Below are 9,394 nucleotides of genomic sequence, written 5' to 3'. Positions count from 1 at the left end.
TGCTTTGAAATTGTGCTCCTGACCCAAGCTCATCACAGTTTAAGCTGAGAAATCTTGAGTGATTAGGGTGGATCATCTGTAATCAGTACAAATGAGCTCTAATGAGGCCTCCCTCCGCCTCACCAACTGGACAGCATTGTTCTGCCCATGGCTGCTTGCACTCCTTTGCTAACGGAACTTGGGGGGCACCCAACAGGTCACAAACACAGCAGGGATACGGGAGATTAGTCTGGATTTGATCAGAGGCTGCCAGGGCTGGGGTCTGTAATGCTGAGATGATTTGCCAGGAGCCAGCGTGAGGTGGCTTAACCTGGAGAGGTGCTAAGTGTGTGTTTTACAGTACTTTTCTGCATGTGGTTTCCTAAGCCACCTTCCAGTTCCAAGAGCTGCTCTTCCCAGCAGCAGTGACTTCACTGCTCCAAGGCCATGTCCTGTTAAGAGGCCTCTGAGGTACGTTACAAAAGCAACAAGCCCACTTAATTCACAATCTGCAGCTCCCAGCCTTTATTTATAAAGATAAATGCATTATGGAAGCCCTAAATTAATAAAATGTCATTGGGACTTAGGAGCAGCTGCTGGTAATGCAGCTGGTGACCAAAGTGCAGACACAAGGCTTGGCTGGCGACTGGAGCTTTGAGGAACACCAAGACCAGACAGAGAGGCACACATTACTTTATTTGCACCCGCACACTGTGTAGTGAGCGAGCTTTATCCGATCTCTATCTGTGATGTCGCACTCCAGCCCTCCCCAAGGCCCTCCAGAAATAAATCCAGGATCTTACATTCTGTAAAATGCAACACAGGGAAAAAAGTCGCTGGCCATGTAACAGTTAGCTGGTCAGCCCCTCCACCTTACTCTTATACTGCCGGTTGTACTTTCCAAGCGGATTGTTGTGAGCCGAAGGGGTCGCACGCCACCCAGCTGTCCCGCTCCTCACCGGCCGGCCCGGCAGCTGCCTTACCCTGTGCGCCACGGCTCACAGTCCCCCAGCTCCGCTCCCAGCCGCTTCCCCGAGCGCCGCGGCCGTGCCTGGCCCGCACCGACCGCTCACGGCCCGCACCGACCGCTCACGGCCCGCGGGCCCTGGGCCGCTCCCGCTCCGGTGCCGCCGCAGCGCCGCCCGTTGCCCCGGTAACCCAACGGCCCCGCGCTTCCCGCCGCCGTCCCACAGTGCCTTGCGTTCCGGCCGCGCTGGAGCTCCCTGATTGGAGGGACGGAGGGGGCGGGGCTGTTCCCTCAGGCGTCCAGGCTGAGGGGAGCTCGCCGGCCTGCGGCCCCGCTCCAGAGATGTCGCTGGGAAGCCTGGTTCCTCCCTGCCGTTCCTCCCCGGGGGAGCCGGTTCTGCCCTCGCTCCCCTTCCCGAGCGGGCGGTACCGGCCCTGGGCACTCCCGGCTCGCAGAGACCGACTCCCCGTTCCGCTTCGGGCCGGCCCGCTCCGCTCCCGCCGGACACGCCTCCCGCCGCAGCGCGCCGCCGTCCCCTCGCCTCTCAACCAAACCTGGTCGCCCGCTCCCGTCGCCCATTGGTCCGGCATGTTATGAATATGCAGATACAGGCCAGCGGTCGCCTAATGGCAGGCGGGCAGAAAATTAATATTCGCGTTGCGGGGCACGGATTGGCCTGCGCGCGTCCCGCCCCAGCAGCGGGGTAGGCTGCCCCCTGGCGGCGGCAGGAAGGGGCGGGCGGCGGGAGCGGCGCCGGGAGCCCGAGATGGTGGGCGCCGGGGCGCGCGGGGCGCCGCTGCTGCCGCCCTTGGTGCTGCTGCTGCTGCCGCTGCTGCGGGGCGCGGCGGGCGGACTCGCCGACAGCGTCGTCTGGGCCGTCAACGCGGGCGGCGATGCCCATGTGGACGTGAACGGCATCCACTTCCGCAAGGACCCGCTCGAGGGCCGCGTGGGCCGAGGTGAGGGCGGGGGGGACGCGGTGCCGCGCGGGCAGCCGGCGGCGGTGGGGCCGCGCTCAGCTCCGCTCAGCTCCGCCGGGGGCGGCCAGGCCCGGCCGTGTCAGCGGGAGTCCGGGACCCGCGTCCCACCGCTGCCGTCCCGCCGCCGAGGGTCAGTGGGTCTGCCCGCAGAGCCGCGGTGGGCCGGGCGGGCCCCCGGGCGGGGGCTGCGCTTCCTCAGCCGCCCGGGCCCGGTCTGGCGGAGGGAGCGGCCGGGGGGCAGCGGGGGCCCGCAGGGAGCTCCGGGCCGGCCCCCCAGCGGCACTTGTCACCCGCCGAGCCCGCGGCCACCCGGTGCTCCCGCCAGGCCCGGCCCGGGGCTGCACCCCCACCGGCAGGATGAGCCCTGCGGGCTCCCGGCGTTCCCGGCCTGGGGCTGCGCGTTGTGTAACGCCGGAGGGGAAGCCGCTCCTCGCGGGCCGGAGTGGAATTTCGGCTGGAAAGGCGAGGGGAGCGCTCCGGCTGCCAAACCGGCCGCGGGCAGCCGCCTGGCTCCTCTTGTCCCATTTTCCACTGGAACACCCCAGTTTCCACGGCGAGATCTGCCAGTTTGAAGCCCAGTCTGCAGCGCTCCGAGTGAGAACGGGCTTTGCCCGCTCTGCGCAGCTGGGCCGCTCGCGGTGCGGGATGGTGCCCGCTCCCCACCGGGAGCATCGCTGGCTGGGGTGGAGCTGGCTGGTCTGTGCCCCTGAGCAGCTGAGCTCTGGTCCTGGCAGGGTGTTCCAGAGCAGGGCTGGGACAGAAGCAGAAGTAGAGGCAGATGGGATATGATCAGCTGCTCTAACTACTGAATCAGTAAAAGCTTCTGTTTACCGGGAAGGTGGGATGGAGAACTGCTATATTGGGTTACCTTTTCCTGCTTGCCCTGAAACTGCACGGGTTGCATGAATTTTGCCTTTTTCTGATGACTGGTGCACCAAAGCTTAGTTGATTCACAAATATGTTGAAAAGTTAGCTGTGCTGAGCTGCTTCTGCTGTTAGGTGAGTAGTGCAGCGCTGGTAAGATAAGCTGTCTGCTGACTTTCAGGTCTAACCTTCACCGTTTCCATGTCGGATGGTGAGAACTGCCCTGTGCCATACAACTGGGACTGCTGTTGCTCACACGACACAAACACCATCCCAAGCAGTGAGCCTTTTGGGTACAATGCATACAGGGGAGGTCACGTTTAGGTATTTGTACAGCTTGTCAGGTGTTTGTCACCCTGGGGAAGCTGGCGACCCAGTCACAGAACGTGCCCCGATCACTGTGGGTCAGCTTCCCTTCGCACACCTCTCACTTGTGTGCCTTGAAGGAGAATGTCCTTGTGGACTTGAGCAGTTTATTTTTGAGTTGAGGAGAAAAAAAAGGGTCTTTTTCAAGCACACTGTGACATGTTCTTCTTTTGGGGAAAGCCTGTGGTGTCTCCTCTGAACAGCAGGCTGTTACAGCCATCCTGCTTCAGCCAGCAGTGCCAGGCACAGCAGAGGAGACTTTACCCCTTTGAGCTCTCAGCTGCTGTTCCCTCAATGGCTTTTTATTGCACCATTGTTGGGTTTACTCTGGGCTCCTCTCTGTGTTGATAGGCATGTAATGGCTACAGCAGAAATATGTGGCTGACCGGGAGGAAACGACCTGGGGATAGTGTTACTGGGCTGTACTGCCTCTGGGCAAATTAAGACCTTTTGTTCCTTTAAAGGCTCAGTTCAGACGCTGTGCCCTAAAGGACAAAATGTGCTGATGGCAATTACAGAATAGCCAGGTGCTGAACAGAGTTGAGTTGCATCTTAATGTGTACTGCTCCTCTTGCTGAGCTGCCTCAGCGCTGTGAAATCAAGCTCACTTCCAGAGCTCTGTCAACAGACCTCAGATACGCAGGTGATGGGTCTTCCTCTCCAGTTACCTTCCTGGCTATTAAAGGACTTTCTTCCTGTGCAGGCTTTCCTCCAAAAGGAGCTGATTCTCCGGAGTCATTGGTTTGCTGTCACTGTAATCTGTAGCTGGCCAGAAATACCCATGTGGGAGGACAGGTTAAACTTTTCACCCTCTGTTTCTGGTGATTCAGAGTCTTCAGCCGTTGTGCCCAGGTTTGAGTGGTAAAGAGAAGCAGAAGATGGTCTGTGTGTGAAACAGGAGACTAAGAGTTGGCATTAATTTCCTCTTGTTCGTTTGCATTGGCTCCACCTTTGGCAGCATGTGCCGGGTTAGTAGTTCTTGCTTTGTCTTGGCCAGCGTAGTGTCTGTTCCCATGGAAATGGGGGTGGAAGTGGCAAGTGCCAGCGGAGAACTTGGTTTGGATCAGCTTCTCCTGACCCACGTGCCAGTGGGCAGGGGGTATCCACAGTTTTTCTTCCTGCCCTTGCTTTGCTGGGTTATTACTTGATCTGAGCTCCCGAGGCATGCATCAGTTTGCATTTGTACAGTAACCCTGACACAATAAAATGTCAACTGGGTTAAGATCTGTGCTCTAGGGGTGCTGAAATAATGACAGAGAAGAGGCAAACTTCAGGACTTCTGTTATTTTCTCAGGTATTGTCCAGTTTGGGAATGTTTGGGCCCTTCTCAAGGGCCTGTTCAGATGCCTGCAGGCAGCACTTGTTTCAGCTGGGTGCCTGTGTGAACAGCAGTTGATGGAGCTGCTGGTGCTCTTGAAACCTCATGTATCTTTCTTGCTTCCTTCTTCCTGTCTTCAAGCCAGCAGGTTTTGTGTGGCTGTGGTGAGAAGAAAGGGTTTTGTGAGATGTCTAATGCTTTTCACCCATCTGCCATTCCCCAGGTTTTCACTTGAGGAGGATGAGTCTCTATAACCTGGTGCCATTGACTGCTAAATTCAAATATGGTGAATAAACGAGTTGAGTCAGGCCTACCTGACTGCTTTGTTTTCGTACTCAGAGTTTGTAATTTGAAAATGTTGTAAAAATATTCTAGGTGTTTTTCCTCTTTGAAGCAGGAGTCAATGGCCAAGTCCTTTACCACTGTTTGTGAAACAGACTCTTCTTTCTGAAATGGTGCAAGTGAGTTTACTGTATTTTAGACTGCAGCAAGCCCAGGCTTGTTTCTCCCCAGGTTCTGGGGCTTTGGCTACTTCTGCTTCTGCTCCAGCGGTGCCTCTTCCTGGTTGGAGCAAGGAGGGGAGACAGGTCTGACAAGAGGGCTTAAGTGCCACTTAGGGAGTTAAATGCTTCAGGAGTAAATAAAGTGTCTCTTCCATGTGCCTCTGAAATTAACCCTTCCTCTCACTGTTTTGTGCTTGCATCCCAGCTTCTGACTATGGGATGAAGCTGCCAATCTTGCGGTCCAACGCAGAAGATCAGATTCTGTACCAGACAGAGCGTTACAACGAGGAAACCTTTGGCTACGAAGTTCCCATCAAAGAGGAGGGTGACTACGTGCTGGTGTTGAAGTTTGCAGAGGTCTATTTTGCACAGTCTCAACAGAAGGTAAACAACAGCTCCTTTCCTGTGCCTGTGATGCAAGCTCCTGGCTAAGACTGTGCATGTCCAGGCTGCCTCTGCTGCTCTGTGTGCTGGGGAAAGGAGTGAAGTAAGGCACTAATTGGGTAACTTCATTCCTGGAGCTCTCATGGGCTCTGAAACTTCGAGCTCTCTTCTACATTCCAGACACACAGTTGGCCTGGAAAATTGCATTACAAAGTATTCAAACAAACATGCGCAACTGAACATAACTAGCACTAGAGTTTTATGATCTGTTTAGGCTGTGCTGGCTTTGAGAAGAAGTGGTTTTGCCTTTTTCCTGAACGCTTGTTCCTGACCTGATGGCATGCCTGTGCTAAAGGAGGTATCAGAGAAGTGATCTGGGTTAAATAACCTACTCAAAACAATTTTTACAAATGTAATAAGACTTGATACTGGTTCAAACTGATCCCAAAAGCCAGAGTTCATTTCTATCCTCTTTATTGCTCTTTAGAGAAGAATAATCCTTGCTCACTTTTGAAATCCCTCATGTATAGATGTGTAAGCAGGAGCACAAAGAACTCAAGGCCCTGTGATGAACTGGGGGAGAAATGGTGTGTGTTTTAGTCTGGCTTTCCCTTGGCTCCATCAACCCTGCTCCTTAAGCACTGTGCTGCCTTCCTACCAGAGCAGTATTTCAGGGAACAGAACTGGTGGGGCTGCCTTACAAACTGGATGCAAAAAGCAGCCTCAGATTAAACCGAAGGGCTGAGGCACTTTGCTTCCTCTTCCTTCATGTGGTTCCGCTGGGATTCCCCAGGTGCTGAGTGAAGTTTGAGTCATTACGGCCCTGAGGAGAACTTTCACTCTAAATTCACATATGTGGTTAGCAGTTCAACATTTTATCTCCTTCAAACCCTGTGTGCTTCACCAGCATGTTTCCTCTTCTCTGCCCTGCTGCAGGCCGTCAGTTAGACATGGCTTAACTCCCTCGGGTGTGGTGTGCCGCAGCCACCCCGAGGTAGCAGGAGCAGGTCCTCAGTAGCTGGAAAGAGAAGTATGAACAAACCAGAATAAAATTGTGCTGTCCTCGGTTCTGAATGGCAGACATAGGGGTTATTTAAAAGTTGAAGGCAGGTTTTGAGGTATTTGAAAGCAATGTTAACTATTCAATGTCTTTACCTGTCTGCTTTTGGGCTCTGAGTCCTTCCCAAGGGGGTGCAGCATGTGTGGTGGAACAGTGCTTGCTGCAATGCTTTCTGGTCCTGGGTGCATGACAAGCAGAGACTTTCCTGTTCTGTTCGCTTTTCAACCTTCATGTGCCTGAATCCGTCCTGACACACTGTCATTTCTTCCGCCCTGAAGGTATTTGATGTTCGCTTGAATGGCCACGTGGTGGTGAAGGACTTGGACATTTTTGACAGAGTTGGCCACAGCACAGCTCACGATGAGATCATTCCCATGAGTATCAAAAAGGGGAAACTGAGTGTCCAGGGAGAGGTTTCCACGTTCACAGGAAAGCTCCACATCGAGTTTGTAAAGGTAATAAGCTTTGCTGGGCAGAGCCCTGATCTTCCTTTTCCTCTTTTTACCCAGCTGCGTGCTGGGGCGGGAGAGGTGACGGTAGGCGGGGGAGGATATTTCTTACCTCAAAGCTGCAGCACTGACTCCTAATTTGCTTTCTCTAGGGCTACTATGACAATCCAAAAATCTGTGCCCTGTACATCCTGCAAGGAACTGTGGAAGGTAAGCACGATTTTTGAGCCAGAAGGCTCTTCCCCCTTGGAGAGCAGCCTTTTGCTTCTCAGACCGTGAGATCATAGATAGCTCTTGCTGACCCACCTCTGCCAAAATTCCTTCTCTCTCAGCACTTTCCCAGAGTGCAGTTGCAGAAAGAAATAGGTGTGTAGTGTCCTCCTACTCCTCAGAGTGGACAAAGCTGCGTCATTTTTTGACTAAGCAGCAGCAATCTGTGAGGGAGGATGCTCATGTTTCCTGGGGTGTTCTGGCTGTGGTGTTGATGTGGTGTCAGGTGTGCTGTTGCTGTTGTGCAAGCTGGAGCGGGGAGCGGGGATTGGAGTGACTTGGGTGATTTCCCTGGTTACATCCTGCCTTTTGTCTTGTCTAACAGATGTTCCAAAGCTGCAGCCGCACCCGGGTCTGGAGAAAAAAGAAGATGATGATGATGAAGATGAATATGACGATGGCTCCAGTGTTAAAAAACAGGCAAATAAGAACCGGGTTCAGTCAGGCCCGCGCACACCAAACCCCTATGCCTCGGACAACAGCAGCCTCATGTTTCCTATATTGGTGGCCTTTGGTGTCTTCATTCCTACCCTCTTCTGCCTCTGCCGATTGTGAGAGCAAGCCCCGCAGAGCATCAGACAAGGGGCTGGGAGGGAAGGAGTTGGACCAAACACGGTTGCTTTCAATTTCTCCATATTGTTCATAATTTAAGGAAAAAAAAAAAAAAAAGATTAAAAAAAAGAAAAGATGATTCATTTGGAATGAATAGAAGGTCCAGGTAAAAGGGAGCTTACCTTCCCCCTGCCAGCAAGCAGCGAGGCCCTCGCCTTCCCCTCGCACCATGTGCAGCCTCCGATCCTCCCTGGGGCATCCAAGAGTAAGCTGAGTCCTGGCTGTCTGTGTGTTGGGCTGTTGGAAGCTGATGCCAGCAGTCCCGGGCCATGTCCCACACTGAGAGAAAGCCCTGTGCTGCAAGATCGCTGCCTTTGCTGGGTGGAATATGGTTCCTTAAGCAGGGAAGCAGCTCCCAAAACCAGGCCTGGATACACTTTTTGTCCAGGAGCGTGGAAGTGTTGTGTGCCACTGGGTGACTAACGACTGGAGGATGGAGCCTGGCTCAGCGTCTCTGTGAATGTGTGCGACACAATGTATGGTACTTGTCTGCGTAAAGATATCAAGACTCCAGCTAGCTGCTCAGCCTCTGCGGAGACGTTTCCCTCCTCAGAGTGCAAGCTGCGCCAGGAGCAGAGGGATTTATCTGGCCTGATTTGCTGCACCGGTTGGGAGAGACTTTCCTAGTTTGACAATTGTAATGTTAGATCCATTGCAGAGGGATTCTGCTGTAGCCTGTGAGAGGCTGACTTTGTTAGCGTCAGATCCGATGCACTTGTTTTCTGTATTGATTATGGCTCTTGTTTCCTTTAATATCCTTTTCTTTTTGAAGGTTTAATTTTAAGCCCAGTTCCTTGCTTTGCCTTTTCTAGCAAGTGACCTCTCCTTTGGAAGAAGCTGAGAATCAGATGATCTAGAGAGGAAGTTCTGGACTTGTTCCTTGGCCATTGTAAGGGTTTGCTCCCCTCCTATGCTGTAGGACAGAGCGGAGCAACCTCGCAGATGCTCCCGGTGAGCTCTTGTTCCCTGTCGCAGGGACCGCGCTTGCCTGCCAGCAGAGAGGAGTGCAGTGCAGCTGCTTGGTGTCTTCAGTTAGCATGGCTGTTGGCATATCCGGGCACTGTGGTGAAGGGGCAAGTGTCCAGCATTTCAGTACTGTAGAGCAAGGTGGTTTACTGGCCTCCAGAGATCTGGAAGTGAGCAGAACACTGGAGACAAGCTCACTTGCTTCCCCTAGGGATATTTCTGCAAGAGGCTTCTGTTTCCACATGCAGAGGCTGTGCTTGTCTGACAGAGGCTGAGCAGAGCAAATGTCCGCACTGCACCTGCTGACCCAGAGCTGTGGGCCTCAAGGAGTTACCTTCCCCTGGTCCTGGCCTCTGACATACTGAGTGTTTCTGGCTGGTGGGAGATGTTTTGTGTGCCAGAGCAGGATCTGGCCCAGGCATGGGTGGGCCCTTGCAGGTCAGCTTTGGTCCTTGTGAGCTCTGGGCTCAGAGAACACTTTACCTCATGCTGTCGCTGTTGTTCTCAGAAGTGCCCTCTCTTTACCCGGAGCAGCTGCACTGAGCCATGTCCTCCTTGCTGGTGCTCCTCCCTGACCCTGAGTTTTCCTACGATTGTTATTGGGTTTGTTCCCCTGCAGTGGCTCAGACTTTCTTTGAGCCCAGCAGAATTCCCTACTTTCTGGAAAGGAAAGCAG

General features: G+C 53.9%; 1 protein-coding gene across 1 annotated transcript; it reads left to right on the top strand.

The window, feature by feature from the left end:
• Positions 1–1,691: 1,691 nt before the first annotated feature.
• Positions 1,692–8,217, top strand: MLEC (malectin). Its single transcript, XM_080355290.1, has 5 exons — positions 1,692–1,905; positions 5,183–5,361; positions 6,700–6,876; positions 7,023–7,080; positions 7,466–8,217. Exons 1-5 carry the CDS (start codon positions 1,713–1,715, stop codon positions 7,693–7,695), a joined length of 837 nt encoding a protein of 278 aa, XP_080211416.1. The 5' UTR covers positions 1,692–1,712; the 3' UTR covers positions 7,696–8,217.
• The last annotated feature ends 1,177 nt before the right edge of the window (positions 8,218–9,394 follow it).

Source organism: Nesoenas mayeri (assembly GCF_963082525.1).
Source record: "Nesoenas mayeri genome assembly, chromosome: 17".
Classification (NCBI taxonomy): Eukaryota; Metazoa; Chordata; class Aves; order Columbiformes; family Columbidae; genus Nesoenas; species Nesoenas mayeri.
The sequence above is the reverse complement of the archived record's forward strand: the minus strand, read 5'-3'. Positions and strand labels throughout refer to the sequence as shown.

Coding starts and splice junctions, on each gene's coding strand:
- MLEC (XM_080355290.1), top strand. CDS start 1,713: ATGGTGGGCGCCGGGGCGCGCGGGGCGCCGCTGCTGCCGCCCTTGGTG. Junction 1,906..5,182: donor CGAGGGCCGCGTGGGCCGAG/GTGAGGGCGGGG, acceptor CTTGCATCCCAG/CTTCTGACTATGGGATGAAG. Junction 6,877..7,022: donor TCCACATCGAGTTTGTAAAG/GTAATAAGCTTT, acceptor TGCTTTCTCTAG/GGCTACTATGACAATCCAAA.